The sequence below is a fragment of the Nerophis ophidion genome, linkage group LG19, assembly GCF_033978795.1.
Source record: "Nerophis ophidion isolate RoL-2023_Sa linkage group LG19, RoL_Noph_v1.0, whole genome shotgun sequence".
NCBI lineage: Eukaryota > Metazoa > Chordata > Actinopteri > Syngnathiformes > Syngnathidae > Nerophis > Nerophis ophidion.
In genome coordinates this window covers 25,327,240-25,352,277 of record NC_084629.1, presented here as the reverse complement: position 1 = coordinate 25,352,277, position 25,038 = coordinate 25,327,240, and the positions used below count along the sequence as shown (strand labels likewise).

Genomic DNA, 25,038 nt, shown 5'->3' with positions numbered 1-25,038 from the left:
TCTTTATGGTTCCGAAAACATAAAAGTTAGTATCTCTCAATACATTTTGTCAGGGATAAAAAAAAAAACATTTGATAGTTTTACTAAAATTGTATTTGTTTTTAGTTTTTAAGAAAATGCGTAATTTTCATAGAAGACTCAGTGGCCATCAATGTTTATGAGAAAACATACCTTAGGTGCCTCAATGATGTATTACTTTTTTATGTTTCCGAAAACACATCTTTAATCAAGACAACATTTTCTCAGGCCTTTACAAAAACGCGTTTGTTAGTTTTACTAAAATTGTATCTGTCTTTACTTTTTAAGAAAATGCGTTATTAGTTTCCTCTAAGACTCAGTCGCCAACAAGGTTTATGAGAAAAGGTACCTTAGGTTCCTTAATGATAAATTAAGTTCTTTACGGTTCCGAAAACAAATAAGTATGTTACGTTCCTTTTGATACATTTATATTTCACGTTTACAATGTATTTAAACAATCTGAGGTAGTACAAAAACGGTATTTAGCTCACTGCAAAAAATGTTTTTGACTGTTTTGAACAGGTTAAAGATATTCTCTAAATTGTTTAACATTTTTACGAAATCTGTCGTTCATTGAAGACTCAATGTATGCAAAAAAGTACATAATCACGTACTTGCAAAACTTTTTTACAAGTTTTACAAGTACGTTTGATAGTTTTAATTTAGATTTTTGTAAAACTTTAACACTAAATTGTTATAATTTGTCATGAAAATGTACCACTAATTTCATTAAAGACGCAAAATTATTCTCAACCTTTAGAAAACGAAGTGTACTTTCAGTGCATTAAAGATGAAGTTGTTCCAAATTGTCGCAGCAAAAAACACGTACGCTAGACTGATTGAAGACGTAATTGTCTAAAAACACGCACTGTTCGCTAGTGAAGATTCTAAATCGTTGGTGTATGAAAACACACACAAAAACTTCCTGTTTTTGATCAAGCCAAACCTGAACAACATTCTATTCGAAAAAAATGTACATTATATTTATTAAAGCCTTTTTTTTACAATTAATGTGTCTTAAGTTTATTTGCATTTGTCTGCCTTTCCGTAAAATACGTACAAGGTTGATTGAAATCTCTAGAGTGCAATAGCTTCATCGAAGACCCAAACTTGTCATCGATGTTCACAAAAATGCTAGGTCCCAAATGTCTTTGAGGTACTGATAGGAAACTCGAAACCTTTTACTGACTCCAGTTTTTATCAATCACTTAAGTGAATGAATGATTCAATGGTCACAAAGCATGAATAAATTCTACCCCACATCCCTCCCTTGACTTTACACGTTACTTAGTTTTCTTTTTTAATTTAGCTATCGGTAGCTGGGATGAGTAAGCAAGAGTAGCCATCAGTCCTGTTTCAGTAAAAAAAATGTTTATAACTCACACATCTCAACTTTGAAGTAAAAAAAATGTATATGTTAGGTTCGTTGAAGAATCTTATCTGACCACAGAACATTCCTCCAGAAAGTCTTATCTTTGTCCATGTGATGTCAGATGAAACAAAAATTGAGCTGTTTGGCCACAATACCCAGCAATACCTTTGGAGGAGAAAAGGTGAGTCCTTTAATCCATCCATCCATCCATCCATTTTCTACCGCTTATTCCCTTTTTGGGGTCGCGGGGGGCGCTGGCGCCTATCTCAGCTACAATCGGGCGGAAGGCGGGGTACAACCTGGACAAGTCGCCACCTTTAATCCCAGGAACAACATACCTACCGTCAAGCATGATGGTGGTAGTATTATGCTCTGGGCCTGTTTTGCTGCCAAAAGAACTGGTGCTTTATAGAGACTAAATGAGACAATGAAAAAGGTTGATTACCTCCAAATTCTTCATGACAACCTAAAATCATCAGCCCGGAGGTTGGGTCTTGGGCGCAGTTGGGTATTCCAACAGGACAATGACCCCAAACACACGTCAAACGTGGTAAAGGAATGGCTAATTCAGGCTAGAATTAAGGTTTTAGAATGGCCTTCCCAAAATGTGGACAATGCTGAAGAAACAAATCCATGTCAGAAAACCAAGAAATTTACCTGAAGTGCACCAATTTTGTCAAGAGGAGTGGTCAAAAACTCAACCAGAAGCTTGCCAGAAGCTTGTGGATGGCTACCAAAAGCGCCTTATTGCTGTGAAACTTTCCAAAGGACATGTAACCAAATATTAACATTGCTGTTTGTACACTTTTGACCCAGCAGAATTGCTCACATTTTCAGAAGACCCCTTATAAATTCATAAAAGAACCAAAGTTCATGAATGTTTTTGGTGACAAACAAGTATGTGCTCCAATCACTCTATCACAAAAAATAAGAGTTGTAGAAATTATTGGAAACTCAAGACAGCCATGACATTATGTTCTTTACAAGTGTATGTCAACTTTTCACCAGGACTGTATGTTAGCTTCTATTTCTACTGTAAAACACAAAGTCAGTAACGGTTTATCAAGGACTCTAAATTGTCCTTGGCATTTACCAAAATGTACGTTAGGTTAACGCATGACTACATTTTCCAACGGTGTCAGCGTGAATGCAAACAGTTCTTATTGACAAGTGTGTATTTGATCGAGTTCAGCTGGGATGGACTCAAGTTTGACAACAGTGTTGTACCTTTAACCCTGCAGGTAAATTTGGCATGGTACTGCTGAAGAAAACCCTGCAAGTGCAGGAACGGTACCCCTACCCCGTTAGGCTGGAGGCCATGTACGAGGTGATAGACCAGGTGCCCATGAGGAGGCTGGAGAAGCTTCGCCAGAAAGGTTTTGTCCAGAAGTGTAAAGGAGCGGGCGTGGAAGGTCAAGTGGAAGAGGGCACACTACCTGGTAAAAAAATCAACCGTATAAAACTTTTTAAAAATCATGAACTAAAACCTGATTTTTAGGTAATTTAATGTGTGTGTCTGGGCAGTGGATACACCGGTTGAAAGAAAACCAGTAAAAAAATTCCTCAGAAAGCCCACAACAACAACCGCATCTGTGGCAACAGTAACTCCACCAACGACTCGACCAACAACAACAACCACAACTCGACCAACAACTACCACCACAACAACCAAGGCCACAACAACCACAAGAAGAACCACCACCAAACGAACCGCCACCACCACAACCACCCTGACACCGACCAGACCCCACACCCCGGTTATGGTGGAACCCGCACCACCGAGAACCACTGCCGATTCCTATTACTACAACCCAAGAGAGAGGGAGCGCTTCCCAGCTAAAACCACACCGTCCGGAGATAACCACACAGACAAGGACCACAAGGATCCGCACAGTCACAAGCTGGTCCCGGTCACGCGAAAACCCTCCAAGAGAAAGAACGGAAGAGAGAAGGTGAACAGAACTTTGCCATGCTTTCACTGTTAATTGTTGTACGTTGGGATTGTAGTCCTCCAGGTTTTTGTTTCCAAACTTCGGGTCGACTGCTAGTGATGCCCCTATCCTGATCACGGTCCAATATTTGACTAATCGGCTGATGAGCTGCCGAGCCCAGCCAATCCTTACTGCGGTTTTGTGCCAGGGTTTACATACATCACCTGAAATATTACTTTCCCACAAGTACATTTCCAGGAGTTTGCATGAATTCCAGGAGGGTGCATGTCTTGCCAGAACACCGGCTGCAATTTGACAACAAGCTGAAATGAATGCGCCGTCTATCCACAGTGTGAAGACGCTTCTAAGATAGTAAATCCTCAGCACCGTGGCGGAAAAATAAACTAGGTTTCTTCCGAATAACATTATCACTGGAGGACTAGAGGAAAGGAAATGCACGTTACACGCACACACACTGAGCAGGGCGACACCGGAAGCTAACCGCTAAAACTTCAATATAAAATAGGGGTGATCGATCCAGATGTTAATACTTTCGATACCGAGTATAGTATCAGTGTGTAAATTATATTAAATTGGTTAGATTTATATTTTTCTTTTCTTGTTTTTAGCTTTACAAAATATTTTTTGTTGTCATTTTTGTTATTGTTTACAAACTCTCTCTGGATACAGGAAATTTGTCAGGGCAAAACCCAAATGATTGAAATAGGAACCAAGAGTAGTTCTTGTTTAGTCATTGTGCACTAGACACCTTATTTTGTTAAAAAAAAATGTATACAGCATTCAAAACTATACATTTAATACATCATCTGATTTACAACAATACTAGCAAATTCAAAATTTATAAAGGTAAGCTTTATAAAATTGTGTCATTTTGTTAACTTTAGTTACTTGCTCTTTACATTTTCAGTCCAATAATCTATCGTCAATGTTTTGGATCGGAGGCCCCAAAAAAATAAATCGGATCGGAATCGGAGACCAAAAAAAATAAATCGGATCGGGGTCGAAAAACATAATAAAAAAAAATCTGATTGGGATTGGAGGCCAAAAAAAAAAATCGGAATAGGATGGGATTAGAGGCTGAATAAAAAAAAAAAATTGGATCGGGATCGGAGGCCAACCAAAAAACTCAAAAAAAAAAAGATCGGTATCTGAGACCATAATTTAAAAAACTGGATTGGAATCGGAGGCCAAAAAAAAAAAAAATATGACCAGGATCGGAAGCCCCAAAAAAAATTGAAACAGAGGCCAAAAAAAAAGAAAAGGCGGATCAAGATCGGAGGCTATAATAAAAAAACTAAATTGGATTGGGATCGCAGGCCCCAAAAAAATGTAATCATATCAAGATGGGATCAGAAAAACTAAATCGAATTAGGATATGTGGCCAAAACAAAATAAAAAAATTGGATCTGGATCGGAGACCCTAATAAAAAAAATCCGATCGAGATCAAAGCCCCAACAAACAAAAAAGGCGGCTAGGCATCCGACGCCAAAAAAAAGGCGGATCGGGATCGGAGACCATAATAAAAAAAATCTGATTGGGATCAGAGGCAAAAAAAAAAAGGTGGATCGGGATTGGAGACCATAAAAAAAAAATCGTATCCGAAGCAAAAAAAAAAAGCGGATCGGGAAGGGAGGCAATTATAAAAAAAATTGGATTGTGATCGAAGGCCCAAAAGAAAAAAAAATCGAGTCAGGACGGGTTTGGAGGCCAAAAAATTAAAAATAAATCGGATCGGGATTGAAGAACATAATAAAAAAAAATCGGATTGGGATCGGAAGCCATGTTGATCAGAAAAACTCCTATTAACAAATCGTTTCTTATCATACACATCCATCCAGGTGCTAACAAACGAGTACGAGGACAAGCCTACGGTCACCTATCCCGAGGAGAACGAAGGCTTCCCGGACATCAGCCCTACCAAGAAGGTGAAGGCCAAGCACGAGAAGAAGAAGAACAAGAACGAGAAGGCGGCCAAGAAGGCTGAGAGGCGAGGGGGGAAGGTGGGCAAAGAGGGCAAAGGCGGCAAGAAAAATGGAAAGAAGCTGTCAAAGTACCCGGAGAAGGACGACTACCCCAAACCCACAAAAAAGCCAACACCTCCTCCGAAGGGGTCTCTTGCCTCCTTCCTGGATTACTTTGAGAACCGGAGAAGACTGCTGGTAAGAGAACATTCTTGTCTATCATACACTGGGAGGGAGAGTTAGAGCCAGCATTCCTAACATCTGGATCTAAGTAACCCGACCCAGACCTCAGTGGTGCTAAACCTAATAGCATCACAATAGAATCCATAATCTAGGACACACCCAGCAAGAATAACGTCTTTGAAGGGAGCATTGCTCTCTTGTTGGAATTTGGTGATACAGAGTACGTACGTATGATACATCTTGATCACATCCTTCCAGATAAGCGCGGTACTGGTGCTTTATGGAAACAGCAGTAATATAAAATAAAAGTACAATAATACATTTCTTAGTATATTAGTAATATCATCCAGAGAAAGTATGGTAGTATAGGACTGAACCTTCAGTCAACTCACTACAGCCAATAAGGTGGAGTTACAAAACCTAGGAAGGCTTGGTCCTTAATGTCAATAAAGTTTGCCACCAGGCATCATAAAGTTGTTTATGATAATGTACCATAAAATATAGAGGCGCTGAAAAACAACACATTCGAATCGTGATTCTTATTTAAGCCGATTCATAATTTTCAAAAATCGATGTTTTAGAATTACATTTTTAGGCCATCTACAGTATGTCAGGGGTTCCATACCTCTTTGACTTCTGGGGCCCACATTTCCACTACGGAGCCCACACAAATATTACGACTGAATTAGTAATCGTACTCTTGATTTCAATCATTATCAATAATTATAGCGTGTAACTTACTTACAGTTTACCAGGATAAACCTTGTCAAATGGTATGAAAACATGTTTTAAATCACAATGATTATTATCAAGGCTTAGGTCAGGCTGATTACAAAAATAAATACTAATCAAATATACTGCAAAAGAAGAGACTCATAATGTGTATAAAATAATTAAGTAAACTAATAAAAATATTATAAATGTAAATATTATACATATAAACACACACGTATATACATACATATATACATATATGTATATACGTATATATATATACACATATACATACATATGTATGTATGTTTGTATATATATATATATATATATATACATATATATACATACACATATATGTATATACGGTATATGTATATATATATATATGTATGTATATATGTATACATACACACACACATATATATACAGTATATAAATATATATATTTCTTAAATAAACTGTCAATAAATTTAAGTGCAAATGAAAATACAGCTTCACTACTACTCTATTACTCAAGTTTCAAACATTGTCTGAGATTGTCATTAATGCTGTATGTACATAAGTGTTGGGAAAGTGAATCACAACAGAGAAACCGATACTATTGGGGCTGCTGGCGGCCGTGGTTAAGAAACAATGGTCTATGGTTTACTCGTTGCGTGTATACGTCAACTGCCAAGAGTACCCTGTTTTGAAAAGATGTTATAAGTTTTTGGGAATTGATTTTGAATTGAATTGTCACCCCAAGACTCGAAATCGATTTGTGAGTGGTTGTAAGATTCCTATCTGTAGTCAAAAAACATACCATGAAACATCTCCAACAATAAGGTCAGCTGAAACGATTAATTCCAGTGAGGAAAAAGGTGTATACACAATAATTTATTATTATAATAGTAAAAAAAAGATACAAATAAGATATGTATCTATTAGGGGTGTGGGGGAAAATCGATTCGAATACGAATCGTGATTCTCACTTTGTGCGATTCAGAATCGATTGTCTTTTTTTTTTAATCGATTTTTTTTTTTAAAGTTTTATCAATCCAAAAAAACAATACACAGCAATACCATAACAATGAAATCCAATTCCAAAACCAAACCTGACCCAGCAACACTCAGAACTGCAATAAACAGAGCAATTGAGAGGAGACACAAACACGACACAGATCAAACCAAAAGTAGTGAAACAAAAATGAATATTATCAACAACAGTATCAATATTAGTTATAATTTCAGCATAGCAGTGATTAAAAATCCCTCATTGACATTATTATTAGACATTTATAAAAAAAAAAAAAAAAAAGAACAATAGTGTCACAGTGGCTTACACTTGCATCGCATCTCATAAGCTTGACAACACACTGTGTCCAATATTTTCAGAAAGATAAAATAAGTCATATTTTTGGTTCATTTAATAGTTAAAACAAATTTACATTATTGCCATCAGTTGATAAGACATTGTCCTTTACAATTATAAAAGCTTTTTTTTTTTTTTAAATCTACTACTCTGCTAGCATGTCAGCAGACTGGGGTAGATCCTGCTGAAATCCCATGTATTGAATGAATACGGAATCGTTTTGAATCGGAAAAATATCGTTTTTTAATCGAGAATCGCGTTGAATCGAAAAAAATTGATTTATAATCAAATCGCGACCCCAAGAATCAATATTGAATCGAATCGTGGGACACCCAAAGATTCGCAGCCCTAGTATCTATATATATGTACCGAATTTTTTGGAGTATAAGTCGCTCCGGAGTATAAGTCGCACCTGCCGAAAATGCATAATAAAGAAGAAAAAAAACATATATACATCGCACTGGAGTATAAGTCTCATTTTTGGGAGAAATTTATTTGAAAAAACCCAACACCAAAAATAGACATTTGAAAAGCAATTTAAAATAAATAAAGAATATTGAACAACAGGCTGAATAAGTGTAAGTTATATGAGGTATAAATAACCAATTGAGAAGGTGCCTGGTATGTTAACGTAACATATTATGGTAAGAGTTCTATAACATATAGAACATGCTATATGTTTACCAAACAATCTGTCACTCCTAATCGCTAAATCCGATGAAATCTTATACGTCTAGTCTCTTACGTGAATGAGCTAAATAATATTATTTGATATTTTACGGTAATGTGTTAAAAATTTCACACACAAGTCGCTCCTGAGTATAAGTAGCACCCCTGGTCAAACTATGAAAAAAAACTGCGACTTATAGTCCGAAAAATACGGTATATACTGTATCCACACACACATATCCATACATATGCATATATATGTATATATATATATATATATATATATATATATATATATATAGATAGATATAGATATATATATATGCATACACACACACAAATATAACATTATTGCACATTTTAGTCCAAAAAAATAAAAAGACATGAAGGACACATTGCACTCACTCAGGCATGTGGCTGAGTGAGCACAATGGCTGCAAGAATGAACATTTCACAGTTAAAAAAGGGGGCTTATGTAAAGTTCTGTAAAAAATATGATTTGAAATGCTGTAATGCACATGTGTCAAAGTCAAGGACCGCGGGCGATATCTGAAATAATTATGGCCCCTGGGATGATTTGATTATTACTATTAGAACCCGCCCGCAGGCCACAGCGCATCAATACTCCATCAGTATTGGCGCTAGGAATTTTCAAAAAATGGGGTGCCAGGGACCCCATCAAGTCATAAAATTGTGGTCTCACAGTACATTTTTGGGGTCCCACTTTTTTGTAAGCGTTTTGAAAACAAATGACAAATCTATGCATTATCCTGTTATATCTTTCATTCTATATTGTGTTTTTGAAAAAGGTTGTCATAATTTTACTTAATTCATTAAAAAAAATAGTACAAAAGAAAACACATTTTTAGGCCTATGTAAATTTATTCAGTTATAAGTATGAGATTGGTAGGTTGTGAGTTCAAACCCCGGCCGAGTCATGCCAAAGACTAAAAAAAAATGGGACCCATTACCTCCCTGCTTGGCACTCAGCATCAAGGGTTGGATTTGGGGGTTAAATCACCAAAAAATTATTCCCGGGCGTGGCCACCACTGCTGCCCACTGCTCCCATCACCTCCAAGGGGGTGAACAAGGGGATGGATCAAATGCAGGTGACACATTTCACCACACTTACTGTGTGTGACTATCATTGTTACATTTTAACTTTAACATTCATTAACATTCTTCTTTCCTTCATTGATCTAAACTTTACTGCTTTTTTTCTATATTTTATTGTAATATTTTCAGAACTTGTTTGTTCTATTTCTGGCCACAGTTAGAGAAAGAACCCAATCTTGAAATTGTCTTTATTTTTTTGTTTTAATGCCATGATTTTGATAGCCCGGCGCGCGTGGGCACATATTTTCCTCCATGTGGCCCCTGAGCTAAAAGAAGTTTGACACCCCTGCTTTAATGGCAACATTTTAGTGGTGAAAATTAGCATTTTATTGTTTAATATTGTTTTTTGGGGTGTGTGTGTGTTGGGGGGGTTCAACAGCAAGATCGATTACACTCTTGAAAATAGTTGTGCAAGCTGGATCTTTCCGAGACTTTAGATCTGGGCGCAGTAACAATTGCACTTCTGTTCATTGTGACGCACTCGCTGTCGTGGTTTGCTTCACACGGCGCTATCATCCGCGAGCTAGACTGCGCGTCTCTGTTTTGCAGCCCCTATAGATTCTTATCGCGCGGGTAAAGACTGGGAAAATATGGCGGGTCCTCCGCTTGCAGGTTAACATAAACACCAACTCTGCAGCGTACCACGTATGAGTGTGACCTCTACACATTGACGTCCATCCCCTCCCCTGCAGTTGATTACATCACCCGGCGAGGAGAACAAGATGTATGTCCAGCAGAGGGACGAGTACTTGGAGTCAGTGTGCGAGATGGCCATCAGGAAAGTCTCCATCATCACCATCTTTGGCTCGCTCGTCAACTCCACCATGAAAATTGACCACTACCAGTTGGGTAAGTAGTAGAGATGCGCGGTTTGCGGTCTCATCCGCGGAGTCCCTGGATGAGACCGCGGGTCGGGCGGGTGACATGACGAAAAAATAGATTTTAATTAGATTCGGGCGGGTGGCGGTTGAACCATCCGGAAATATTTGATATACATGGTTCTGGGATCGGTATCCTTTACCATTCAAAGAGCCGTTTAAGATCTGTGTCACAAAGTGAAGAAGACAATAGGAGACGCTAATATTCTCTAGAATGACTGCCGGCAGTCACCCAGATAATAGGTATTAGGGCGTGCTATGAAGCCATTGGCTTTGTCGCCTTCTTCAGCATGTACGATTTGCTTGTCAGTCCAGCAACATGTGTGTGGCTTCCGCAGCAACACACACATGACTGCAAGGCATACTGGGTGATACAGAGTACACTAATGGTTGTGATATAAACAATTTTAACACTCTTAGTAATATGCGCCACGCTGTGAAGCCACACCAAACAAAATTGACAAACACATTTCGGGAGAACATCCTCACAATAACACAACATAAACGCAACACAACAAATACCCAGAATCCTTTGTATCCATGACAATTCATGACTATTTTATATACCCCGCTAGCAGCAAACCCCACCACCCGTCGGTAAGGTGGGCGGGGTTGGGGGTGCGGGGGTGTAAGATATATTCAGGAATTCTCACGGATACAAAGGATTCTGGGTATTGATTGTGTTGCGTTTATGTTGTGTTACTGTGAGGATGTTCTTCCAAAATGTGTTTGTCAATCTTGTTTGGTGTGGCTTCACAGCGTGGCGCATATTAGTAAGAGTGTTAAATTTGTTTATATCACAACCATCAGTGTACTCTGTATCACCCAGTATGCCTTTCAATCTTGTTTGTGTGATTGCGGGAGCTGCATACAACATGTTGCTGGACTAACAATCGGTTTGTACATTTTTTGAAGGTGTCAAAGGCAAAGGCTTCACAGCACGCCCAAATTCTTGTCATCAGGATGAACGCTATTGGATATTCGCGAAAACGTTAGCGGCTCCCATTGTCTTCATTACTCTGTGAAACGGGTTTAAATAGCTCTGTGAGTGGTAAAGGTGGCCGACCTCTGATGTATGTCAGCGGGCGGTTGCGGTTCTGATAAAATGTTGGTTCGGGTGGACGGTGGGTGTATGACGACTTTGGCAATGCGGTTGCGGATGATATAATTGCCTATCCGCGCATCTGTAGTAAGTAGTCTCACGCATTGTACTGCTGTGCACCAGACCATCCGCTTTTTTGGCAACATCCACCAGACGCTTGCAGTTGCTGAGTCATACGCCCACTCTGGGGATGTTTTCCAGACATGTAGTGATTGGAGATTTGTAAACACAACACTAGACTTTACATGAAATGTCTCCGTATTGACCATTGTACCACATATTGTACCTCCTCCAAAGAGAAAATGCACTTTATTTTTTATTTTTAATTTTTTACTTTATGAGTCTACATGTCCCACCGCAAGACAATGTTTCATCCACATGGAATTTTGGGGGGGAAAAATGCCGGAAGGTGATGTCACGGTGCGCCCACATGCTAATTTTCCGTACTAGAAAAAAACAAACTTGTGTGTAGCAAACAACTGGGCCTTTTAAGGGGCACTCCTCCCTGGTTTAAGTGGACCTCGCCGTTTAACGGGGCTCTTAGCAACTTGCTCACAGTTAATTATTCAAAACCAAAAAAATACAACATGGGCTAGTTTAGTGTTTTTTTTCCAGAACATGTACAGTACAAGCCAAAAGTTTGAACAGACCTTCTCATTCAATGTGTTTTCTTTATTTTCATGACTATTTACATTGTAGATTGTCACATCAAAACTATGAATGAACACATGTGGAGTTATGTACTTAACAAAAAAAGGTGAATAAACTGAAAACAGGTATTGGTAACACTTTAGTATGGGGAACATAGTCACCATTAATTAGTTGCTTATTAACATAAAAATTGGTAACATATTGGCTCTTAATTAGTCATTATTAGGTACTTATTAACGCCTTATTCTGCATGGCCTTATTATACAACCAGTAAGCCGGTAACACTTTAGTATGGGGAACATATTCACCATTACTAACCCTAACCCTGTAATCCTAACCCTAACCGAATAACTCTAAATTAAGTCTTTGTTATTTAGAATATGTTGCCCATACTAAAGTGTTACCCATGTTTTATATTCCAGTTTATTCAAAATAGCCACCCTTTGCTCTGATTAGTTTTTCGCACACTCTTGGCATTCTCTCGATGAGCTTTAAGAGGTAGTCACCTGAAATGGTTTTCATAACCCAACATGTTCATTCATAGTTTTGATGCCTTCAGTGACAATCTACAGTTTAAATAGTCATGAAAATAAAGAAAACACATTGAAGGAGAAGGAGGTGTGTCCAAACTTTTGGCCTGTACTGCGTATTTTTAAAGTTCACAATTACTAATTATATTAAATTAAAATTGCTCGTTGGTCCGAAGAATTTGGCTGGCATTCAGGGCTACAACTAACTGGGTAATATTTATTGTGTTTGGTTGCACACATTCGACTCCGGTGTTGATTTTAACTCATTTTTAAAACTTATTATGGAAAATTCCATCCATCCATTTTTTACCGCTTATACCTTTTGGGGTCCCGAAGGGTCACTGGAGCCTGTCTCAGCTGCATTCGGGCGGTAGGCGGGGTACACCCTACTCATCACAGGGCCAACACAGATAGACAGACAACATTCACACACTAGGGCCAATTTAGTTTTGCCAATCAACTTATCCCCATTGTGACAAATGAAACAAATTAATAAGAAAGTAATGGTTTGACGATACCGCACAAAGTTTATAACCACAGTGAAAAAATATGTACTGTAAACAAGGTAGTGGTTTGTGCAGCCCTTTGAGACACTAGTGATTTAGGGCTATATAAGTAAACATTGATTGATTGATTTAGCTGCAATTATTCATTGAAAGTAGTGATTCTCAAACTAGCGGTATGCTGAAGAATGGCCCTTGGTGAAAAAGGCGATATATGAATTAAAATTTATCATGCAAAATTAACTTATCTTACCTTTTGGGATCTCCGTAAGTCCCGATAATTTTAAGTGAAACCATCCATGAATAGCGAAGATATTTAAAAAAAACAACCTTACCTACCTTCATATGTCCTCCAAACAAGCCGTTTGGAATTTTCCCCAATTCTTACTTTGTTCCCATTGGTGACGCCAGCGGATTATCCACATATGGAAAAAATTTATTGTAGTCTGACGTTGTGGTCAATCCCTCTTTATCTCCATCCTTTCGTTGTGGGGAAGACTGGCTCGTACATGCACATGCATCCTGCGCTGTTGCCATTTATTGTACAAATTTGCGTAGAGTTCAAAGTTATATGACATGACTGATCGGGAAAAAACACAGTCGAGGTGGAGCAACGGTCAGAAAGCGGATTGAAAGACGGTCTGTAAAACAATCAATGCAAAATTTTGACCAAAGCAAGGCAGCACCCTTACATGTTATGTAGACCACAAGAAAGTGGTTTAAATGTAGTGAAAAATCATAAAATGACCCCTTCAAGCGACTTGTGGACAATAACAAATCTTTGTCTAATTATTTTTAATAATCAACGTTGTCGATCATGACGACTAATCGATGCAGCCATACTTGCGGCTCACAGATGTCGTGTGCACGTACACAAAAGCAACCCCAGATAACACACTAACAATTTTCAGTCTTGTTGTTGTTACAATAGAATATACAATTATAGATAGCTAACATTAGCCATCTAGGATAGGATAGGTCGTTGCACAAGTACAACGAAACTTTGTTTTCAGCACAAACCTGTTCAAGATTAGACAAACAGTGTACTGGGTTACAGAAAAAGAACGCTGATGGGTCGCCATAAGGCGCCCCGTAAAAGATGGGAAAAGGTAAACGCTGGGGAAGGATGAGTAAAAAAATACAATCTAGACTGGGCTCCTAAGGGGGCCCAGTCTGGAGTGGGAAAAAAACTCCATAGCAAAGCACATATACATATTACAACATACATCTCGAGATATCTAGTTACATAGGGAAGGTAGTTCAAGGTCATGGTGGTAGGCCGCAGCTCTTCAGGCGCTGACCATCCATTCATCACCCCTACGGGATTTGCGTCGAAGGTGTTGGGTTGGGGGGGTAAAGGGTGTGTATGTGTGGCGTATATTTTTTGGGGATGTGTGTGCGTGTAAGCCCGTATTGTGTCTCTGTTCCGCGGCCTCGATGTATTATGCAGTCGCTAGTCCAAAGTCAACAACAACAACAAGTGTGTCCATGAGAGACAAGAAGGGAGTTTGTTGTGTCTTCGCTGCAGTGTTCTTCAGGAGAGTCTCAAAGCCAGGGAAACAATCCAAATTAGAATGATTTGTATGCGAGTGAAAATAAAAATTTGCTTTTCACTCTAAATTGTCTATGACTGGTCCTCAAACCTGCGGGGTAGACAGTCCGATGTAATCCACAGTTCCTCCCTCATCCTACAATCATTTGTGGCAGCTTTGGGGTACTTTGAAGACTGCCAGCAACTTCCAATTTGTCGACAAACCAGAGCAACGCTTACTCCAATCAGCAGATGTCCTGTTGTCATAATTTCGAATAGGTGGATATCTTCACGTCCTCGACAAAAAAGGGTCGCCAGGCACGCGGCCCTCCTTCTTCTTCCAAGAGTCCGTCCTGTGTCCAGCAACAACCGCTTCGTCACGACAGCAGTTTCCCCCAAACCCAAGATCTTGTCAATTTTGTTGAGGCCAAAATCATAAGCTAACCGCACACAAAGCTAAACACATTGGAAAGTAGCGGCCTCTAGGGCATTTGGAGTGACTTATTTTAGAACTACAGTAGAAAAAATACGAACTGTTGGACAAATAAATGCTCAAGCTAAAACGGTACCCTTATCTGCATTGTTTTAGTCAAACAAAGATAACCAGCACCGCAATTAAGACCTCTCTTTTAGGAGCTAACTGGCGTCTCCCAATGCCAGCTAGCTAAGCTACAGCATCCAACCAGCACGCCAAGAAGTCAGCGAGTAAAAGCAACTCTTTGTCAAGTTTGTCCTCGATTGACTTACTTCGTGTCCTTCAAATACCTAATTCACGTCTGGTCCTGTCTGGAAATACGCTCACAGATCTTTCCCTGCTTGCTTTCCCTCGTCTAGAGAATGACAAGCCAATGAAGGGGCTGCGTCAGGAGGATCTCGTGAACCAGGACCTGATTACCGAGTTGAGAAAAGAATTCAGTATGATCCACGATGATTTCAACATGGTACTGACTGACACGGACATGAGGGTGAAGGTAAGATGTTGGACGGCCAACGGAAAGAGTTAGTGTATACTGCATGAACCAGTCAAAGGTTCACCCAAGGTGAATTCTGACAGACTGACTCTTGAAGCAAAACAGAGGGTTGTGTTTTTTTCTAGACCACTGATGTGACGAGGCTAAGTTTATTGCCGACACGTGAAGCCTGTGAACCTGGACTAATCCATAAATCAGCCACAGGTTTGTTAAAGCCTTTAGGGTTGAAAGTGTGGGAAAAAAGTATCGCCTTATAGTCTGCAAATTACAGTAAAGGTTTTTGACCAGTAGGGTGCTGGTTTCCAGACTGAAGCGCCTTAGAACCAGCTAAAATCACAGCGTTTGAATGGAAAATAGAGGAAATTTCTCCAGGAACATGGGTAAAAATAAGGGACTTTCATTTTTGTCAAAAATCACGGTTAAATAATTAGAGAAAAAATGACATCACTGAGGCGACACTCAAACCCATGTCCATTGTTTTACACAGGAATGTCACTAACAACTGCACTAGCCACTCTGACAATAGGTAATTAGCCAGTTTGATCTAATGTTTCTCAGTTGGGTATCGTTTACATGTTGATCTGATTGAATCTTGGAACATGCAACTCGCCCCACGGCTGTTACGAGCCAACCCCCGAGTGTTGTCGAGGGTTAAGTCGAGCGGACCCGATTGATGCAGTAGCGGCAGAACTAGAGCCAGACTAAAGGACAACACACGTGATTTACTGGCAAAAACTGGAGGGTTGACAGGTTTGCTCACAATCCAAAACCTGGATGGATTTTTTTCAGAAAAGTACTAAATACATCCGAATGTTTTTGTGGCTATAAATAACAGATTTTCTTTGTTGCTTGGATTGTCTGACAGTGATGCTGTTTGAAAACATTCAAGTATACTGTATTAATATTACCATATGTACTATTTTAAGACTAGATAAAATCATCCGAACACAAAATTTGGACTATGATTCCTGTGGTTCAAACACGACAGATTTCCGTGGAAAGTTCTTGCAGTTCTTATGCAAGGCTTCATCTTTTTTTTAGGCTAAAACCATCCCTTTTGTGCATTGAATAACTATTCAAAGAACTGTCCTGATATCTTTCCTCTAATTTTTAAAGGGGAACATTATCACCAAACCTATGCAAGCGTCAATATAAACCTTGATGTTGCAGAAAAAAGACCATGTGTCTTTTTAACCGATTTCCGAACTCTAAATGGGTGAATTTTGGCGAATGAAACGCCTTTCTGTTTATCGGTCTTGTAGCAATGACGTCAGAACGTGACGTCACCGAGGTATACACCTGCCATTTTCATTTTCACATTACAAACACCGGGTCTCAGCTCTGTTATTTTCTGTTTTTTCGACTATTTTTTGGAACCTTGGAGACATCATGCCTCGTCGGTGTGTTGTCGGAGGGTGTAACAACACTAACAGGTGATAATTCAAGTTGCACCACTGGCAAGAAATCTGCCGCCAGACCCCCATTGAATGTGCCAGAGTGTCTTCACATTTTACCGGCGATGCTAAGACAGACATGGCACAGAGATGTATGGATAACCTGCAGATGCATTTGCAACGATTACGTCAACGAAATCACAAAGGTGAGTTATGTTGATGTTGTTGACTTATGTGCTAATCAGACATATTTGGTCGCAGCATGACTGCCAGCTAATTAATGCTAACATGATACGCTAATCGATGCTAACATGCTATTTACGCTAGCTGTATGTACATTTGAAACTAGATACCCACATATAATGCGAAACAAACACTTACCACACGACGGATTTAAGTTGCTCCAGTGTCACAAGATGCGAAAGTCCTGATCGTTTGGTCTGCACATTTTACCGGCGATGCTAATACGGCAGCCATGCTATGGGCCACTTCAATAGGTACACCCATGCTATGGCCGAATAGCGTCTATAGCTATTCGTTCAATAGCTTCAGTTTCTTCTTCAATTTCGTTTTCGCTATATGCCTCCATACTCCGACCATCTGTTTCAATACACGCGTAATCTGTTGAATCGCTTAAGCCGCTGAAATCCGAGTCTGAATCCGAGCTAATGTCGCTATATCTTGCTGTGGTAACCGCCATGTTGTTTGTATTGGCAGCACTGTATGACGTCACAGGGAAATGGATAGTCGCATCGCAAATAGCGAAAATCAAGAACTTTAAAGCTTTTTTTAGGGATATTCCGGGAGGTGTAAAATTTTGAAAAAACTTCGAAAAATAAAACAAGCCACTGGGAACTTATTTTTATTGTTTTCAACCCTTTTGAAATTGTGATAATGTTCCCTTTAAAGCATCTGTCCATCATGTCCCATGGACTATCAGAGTCCTTGCATTGACGCAAAAACCCTTTTAATTTACACAACTTAACATTTGCCCGACAGCTGCTTGTGCATGTGTGCGCTCATGCCAGGAAAAAATCAGCAGGTTGTTTTTGGACGAATCCATCAAAGAGGCTAGTGTTCGCCAGCTCCGCTGACAGCCGCCAGAGACAGAGACAGGGACGTCTGTGGACTTGCGAAGAACGTGGGCGGGAGACGGGTGTGCAACAGATTCACCGTAGCCCTGAGGAAATAAGTGTTGGATGTGGCTTGTAGGCTTTTTCTTGTAATACTGATAGCTCAGCATTTTGGGTGTTGCTTCCCAGAAGTCAGGATCAAGAATGCAAAATATGTGACAAGCCACACCAAAATTACAGGATAAATATTCTAAAACTTTACTGCAAATGATTCCCCCTCCTTAGCTGTGTCGGTCTGTGTGGTTTTTACTCACGTTCAAATCAACCCGAGTGATCAATGACGGTCTTCTTCTGTCAGCAATCCTACGAGGTTCCCATCGCCATGAAGGCCGTGTTCAACTACATTGACACGTTCTCTTCGCGCATCAGAGAGATGGAGCAGCAGAAGCGAGACAGCGTTGTTTGCAAGAAAGAAGACAAGCCGAGATCGTTGGAGAACTTCCTCTCGAGGTAAAGACTGGACTCTGGTAGCAGATCCTGAATAACATTTTGGCCTTGCTTGCTTGGGTGGTCCCCTTGGCCTGTTTCCTCTTTCAAGCACCTGTTCCTGTGCTCTGTTATGAATTTGTCCACAATTTACAGTGACTCTGACAGCCGGTTTATTACCCAAAGATTTCTGCAGTAATTTAAACAACAGGCATTACATTACCGGAGACATTTTTATTGCCACAAAAACCTGGATCAAAAGTGAAGAGATCTGTTGTGGCTAAAATGTAGAAAATGTCCAAAGTGTTCAGCATTCCCTTTCACTCAAGTCTCTAAATTTGTTACGATCACAGGTTCCGATGGAGGCGTCGTCTCTTCATCATCTCCACCCCAAATGACGAAGAGTGGGCCTATCAGCAGCAGCTCTATGGCCTGAGCAGCCAGGCCTGCAACCTGGGTGAGTGTAGCCTAAAATGGACTTCTAACAAGGGGCGGCTACGCCTGCCTCAAATGGTCAATAGTTTTTCGACTTTCAAATAACAAAATGAGCAGACGACTCGAACTGACAATTAAACAAAGGCCACATTTACAAAAAGCAGTGGTTCAGTTCAAGGATTGAGTCGGATCAGCAAAACCCTGACTAGGCTTAACCAGTCAAGACAGAGATAATACGCTGGGACTCTTTACCATGGAAACACAATAAATATACAGTGGGGCAAAAAAGTATTTAGTCAGCCACCGATTGTGCAAGTTCTCCCACTTAAAATGATGACAGACGTCTGTAATTTTCATCATAGGTACACTTCAACTGTGAAGGACAGAATGTAAAAAAAAATCCAGGAATTCACATTGTAGGAAATTTAAAGAATTTATTTGTAAATTATGGTGGAAAATAACTATTTTGTCAACCATTCAAAGCTCTCACTGATGGAAGGAGGTTTTGGTTTAAAATCTCATAATACATGGCCCCATTCATTCTTTCCTTAACACGGATCAATCCTCCTGTGCCCTAAGCAGAAACACAGCCCCAAAGCGTGATATTTCCACCCCCATGCTTCACAGTAGGTGTGGTGTTCTTGGGATGCAACTCAGTATTCTTCTTCCTCCAAACACGACCAGTTGAGATCATACCAAAATGGATACATGGATGATACAGCAGAGGATTGGGAGAATGTCATGTGGTCAGATGAAACCAAAATAGAACTTTTTGGTATAAACTCAACTCGTCGTGTTTGGAGGAAGAAGAATACTGAGTTGCATCCCAAGAACACCAAACCTACTGTGAAGCATGGGGGTGGAAACATCATGCTTTGGGGCTGTTTTTCTGCTAAGGGGACAGGACGATTGATCCGTGTTAAGGAAAGAATGAATGGGGCCATGTATCGTGAGATTTTGAGCCAAAACCTCCTTCCATCAGTGAGAGCTTTGAATGGTTGACCAAATAGTTATTTTCCACCATAATTTACAAATAAATTCTAAAAATTCCTACAAAGTGAATTCCTGGATTTTTTTTTTCATATTCTGTCTCTCACAGTTGAAGTGTACCTATGATGAAAATTACAGACCTCTGTCATCATTTTAAGTGGGAGAACTTGCACAATCGGTGGCTGACTAAATACTTTTTTGCCCCACTGAACAAATAGCGGTGGTTTTAAACCACCAGAGACAATAGTGAGTCACTGTAGTGTGTCGGATAGGCGTTCACAACTCGCTAGTTGAGTATTACAATATATATATTTTTTACCTTAAACAATGTAGATCACGCTGTAAATATCTAAAAATCTTCATTTTAAAAGTTGCCAGGCAATGGAGGGATTCCTTATCAGCATGTTCGGACATTTTGTTTTTAGATATCAAGTTGTTCTTGGCCAGGATACAGGACTACTCCCTCCCGTCACATCCCAAACAAAGACCCGTCCTGCTGACAAGGCCTAAAAAGATTTGATTGCGCTATTCAGCACTTCTCAACAAGACAAAAACATGCTTATTGTGTTCCAAAAGAAAAAAAATCTCTCTGGCCCACAATCCCCAGACCACTTCCTTCTCCTCTTACCTAGCAACTGCCTGTTTAGTTTAGGATGGCTACAAAAACAAACAGGCATGGTGAGGTCATGGTGGATTAGCAGAAAAAATAGGATTCAGAGGCAGATGATCAGATGCAATACTGCAAAACGGTATTTTAAGATCTGGACTTTTTAATCTAATGCACTTTGTACCTTTGTAGGTTTAAGGCACATTTCCGTTCTGAAGTTGGTTGGGACAGACATCCTGGACATGGGAGGAGTCTTGGAACTATATCCTTTTAATGGTAAGAGCCCTCTCTGACAAACATGACATTCTGATTTGACCGTGGAATTGTACAACTCCTAAGAAACCTACTACTATGAAACATCAAGGGACTAAATCTGCTTTCCATAGTTCATCGTGTTCAGGGTTATGGCAAGGACTTGGATCAAACAAGCAGCTTAGGACGAAAGGAAGTCTAAACTTTAAAATTGATCACCAGAAACCTCTTCTTCAAAAGCCCCTGGAAATCTGTCCATCTTCCCAGCTAAAATTACCAAAGCTAACTGATCCATACCATAACATTCTCTTGGTGTGTGTGGGGTTTTAGGAACGTGGAATTCATAGACAGGTCAACCTACTTTGACCGGTCTCGTCTTCTGGTAACTTTGCTAATTAAGTTTACAGATGTGAGGGTGAACTAAAGGAGTCCTTGAACCTGTGTGGAGTGTTTGCATGATGGACATCCAAAACAAGAAAAGTCAAATCTCTAGAGTCTTGGTGCGCTTGCATTAGGACTTCAAAGCCATTACCAGTTCTCCTGTACTGATAGAACAACTATGCATCAAACAATTGGCTTCTCAAAAAAATGTAAAGGTGTAACATGGCTAAATTGTCAATGTTCCCGTACCATGGCATCCTGCACCTGATCTATACATGTTCCAGATGTTTTTAGGTGTTGGACTGAACTTTTTTGGTGCCCAGCCCATGAAAAAAATATTTGGTATGGACAGACTTTGAAGGAGCTTCTCAGGAGAGTCCTATTTAGTGAACTTGTTTAAGGATCAGCCACTTACCGGAGAATGATCTGACTTGTAGCATAGTAGCTTCTCAGGAAGGGCACCTTCTGGGTCGTGACCACCAGGGAATACTCGAATAAGACATGTTTCTAAAATACATTGTATGTTGTCCTGTTACTATGGTCAACGGGTTAACTGTTCCGAACAGTGATGATCTGTGTCTCTTAATGGTTTAAAGGAACACAGAATTCTTCAAAGAAAGGTTGACATTCGGATTCCAAGACAGCTTTTCTTAATAAAGCTGTTCTTACTCAGAATTCCTGCTTCTTATTGTTGCTCTGTTCCATTGGTTCTCCAAACATATTAAGCGGCCCCGTGTCCAAGCACAATTTGAGCTATTAGGACTTCAAAGCCGTAACCAGTTCTCCTGTACTGATAGAACAACTATGCATCAAACAATTGGCTTCTCAAAAAAATGTAAAAGTGTAACATGGCTAAATTGTCAATGTTCCCGTACCATGGCATCCTGGACCTGATCTGGACATGTTCCAGATGTTTTTAGGTGTTGGACTGAACTTTTTTGGTGCCAAGCCCATGAAAAAAATATTTGGTATGGACAGACTTTGGAGGAGTTTCTTAAGGGAGAGTCCTATTTAGTGAACTTGTTTAAGGATCAGCCACTTACCGGAGAATGATCTGACTTGTAGCATAGTAGCTTCTCAGTAAGGGCACCTTGTGTTTCTAAAATACATTGTATGTTGTCCTGTTAGTATGACGGATTTACAGGTATTTTGGTCCATAGTCAACGGGTTAACTGTTCCGAACAGTGATGATCTGTATCTCTTAATGGTTTAAATGAACACAGAATTCTTCAAAGAAAGGCTGACAGTCGGATTCCAAGACAGCTTTTCTTAATAAAGCTGTTTTTACTCAGAATTCCTGCTTCTTATTGTTGCTCTGCTCCATTGGTTCTCCAAACATATTAAGCGGCCTGTGTCCAAGCACCATTTGACCTGCTGTGATTTACATCGTATAACACCCATAAAGCATGTTAATGAGGCTCAGGACAGTTAATTCTACAAAACGTGTCGTTAATCCAACTGTTTGGGAAAACAAGGCCTAACTTCCAGGCTTCTGCTCCATCCAGGAAGCGCCACGGTGGAACGAGAAGGCATGACAGCCACCCTCGTCAAGGACATGAGGAACTACTTCCAAATCAGCCCGGAATACTTCTCCATGCTGCTGGTCGGGAAGGACGGCAACGTCAAGTCCTGGTACCCCTCGCCCATGTGGTCCATGGCGATCATCTACGACCTAGTGGACTCGATGCAGCTGCGCCGACAGGAAATGGCCATCCAGCAGTCGCTGGGAATGCGCTGCCCTGAGGACGAGTACGGCGGCTACGGTTACCACCAGCACGGCTATCAAGACGGCTATCACCAGGGCTACGGTTACTAGCTGGTTCTTTAAACATGTGGATGCTCACCGCGTACATGAGAGCACTCTCTCTCCTTCCGTAGGCAGCCCTTTAATTTCCCCAAGATGAGGTCATTGGGTGTTTTTGCAGTACAAAGTGGAGGCAGTCAAATGATAGCTTTCACCTCACCACTTCTCCCAAGTATAATTCTGTATGGCGCCACTTAATGGTCATTTGCAAAAGGCTCCATCTAATCAAGAGAGGGTTCGCCAATAAAAGTAGAGGAGCTTAGAGGGAAATTTTTGTATTTTGAATTTAGTTTTATCATTGGAGTCATATGTATTTATTGGACTTCTGTTGCAGTTATTCAGCTGCTCTTGTGTTGCATTATTATTTATACTCTATTGTGGCTATGGAATATATCACTTTCCTACTAGCAATGCTATCAAGTTCAGTGTCAATCTGCTTTTGTTTATTTTTGTTTTGTTAGCTTTTTATCCTCCTGAGAACAAGCATCTACTTCAGTGGACATTTATTTCTTAAAGGCCTACTGAAACCCACTACTACCCACCACGCAGTCTGATAGTTTATATATCAATGGTGAAATCTTAACATTGCAACAAATGCCAATACGGCCTTTTTAGTTTCCTAAATTGCAATTTTAAATTTCCCGGGAGTTTTTTCTTGAAAACGTTGCGTAATGATGACGTGTATGCTTGACGTCATGGGCTGTTAGGAAATATGAGCGCTGCGCACACACAAAGCTAAAAGGTTGTCTGCTTTAACCGCATAGATACACAGTATTTTTGGACATCCGCGTTGCTGAATCCTTTGCAATTTGTTCAATTAATATTGGAGAAGTCAAAGTAGAAAGATGGAGTTTGGAAGCTTTAGCCTTTAGCCACACAAACACACGGTGATTCATTGTTTAAAATTCACAGAGGTGAAACTTTACAATGGATCACAGCGAACATGGATCCCAACCGAATGTCAACCAGCAGGTTTCGGTGAGAAAATTGTGGTAAAAAGTCGCTTCTTACCGGATATCAGATGAGCTTGTGCTGCTCATACAGCTGCCGTCGACTTCCCTGAGACACTAGCTGCGTCAAGACACCCGTGGACACACACCCCCGACTATCAGGTACTGTTAAACTCACTAAAACACTAGCAACACAATAGAAAGATAAGGGATTTCCCAGAATTATCCTTTTAAATGTGTCTAAAAACAACCGGAATCCATCCCAATGCAATTGCGTTTTTTTTTAACTCTTTTTTTTTTTTTTTCCTAGTCCGTCGCTATCAATATCCTCAAACACGAATTTCATCCTCGCTCAAATTAATGTGGAAATTGTCGTTTTCTCGGTCCGAGTAGCTGTTTTTGTTGGAGGCTCCCATTAAAATCAATCTGAATATGTGAGGAGCCATCAACATGTGACGTCATCGTCTGCGACTTACAGTAGAGGCAGGGCTTTTCTCTTCGCACCGAAAGTTGCAAACTTTATCATGGATGTTCTCTACTAAATCCTTTCAGCAAAAATATGGCAATATCGCGAAATGATCAAGTATGACACATAGAATGGACCTGCTATCCCCGTTTAAATAAGAAAATCTCATTTCAGTAGGCCTGTAAGTCATTTAAGAAATTTCCGCGTTATGCTAAACACAAAAATCCACTGCAGAGGATGCTGGTTCTCAGAAGCTTACACTATTGAATTATGAGTATGATATGAAATCCTGGCCTTGGGAGAGATATTTGTATAAAATGTGTAACACCATAAGACGATGTGTTAAATAATGACATTTCTTGTAATAAAATGTGAAATATTTGCTTGGATTAGGTCAGTGCTTGTCAAATGGTGGGGTGGATCCCCCGGGAGGGTGCGGTGCGGTGTCAGGGAGGTCATGAGAGGCATTTCATTCATGAACAATACACAAGCCTCCAGCTTGGCAACCAGGAAATATCACCAAGTATACAGAAATAACCCTTCAGTTTACTGGTATAATATAAATAAACAAATATTGTCAGGTTTTCAGTAGGACTTAAATTCAGGGAGTGTGTGAAAAATGTTAGTCTACTGGAGTGGGCGTGACAGAAAAAAAATGAGACCCACTGACCTACACAGACCTCCCGTGTGCAG

General features: G+C 40.0%; 1 protein-coding gene across 1 annotated transcript in view; it reads left to right on the top strand.

The window, feature by feature from the left end:
- ccdc80 (coiled-coil domain containing 80) overlaps positions 1-24,726 on the top strand; it is a 34,345-nt gene extending 9,619 nt beyond the window's left edge. The window contains exons 2-10 of the mRNA XM_061879661.1: positions 2,632-2,829; positions 2,915-3,342; positions 5,182-5,502; positions 10,034-10,190; positions 15,371-15,507; positions 18,333-18,484; positions 18,814-18,917; positions 20,685-20,768; positions 22,631-24,726. Coding sequence (XP_061735645.1) covers positions 2,632-2,829; positions 2,915-3,342; positions 5,182-5,502; positions 10,034-10,190; positions 15,371-15,507; positions 18,333-18,484; positions 18,814-18,917; positions 20,685-20,768; positions 22,631-22,941 — 1,892 coding nt within the window. The 3' untranslated portion in view covers positions 22,942-24,726. The remainder of the gene's footprint in view (positions 1-2,631; positions 2,830-2,914; positions 3,343-5,181; positions 5,503-10,033; positions 10,191-15,370; positions 15,508-18,332; positions 18,485-18,813; positions 18,918-20,684; positions 20,769-22,630) is intronic.
- Positions 24,727-25,038: the final 312 nt, after the last annotated feature.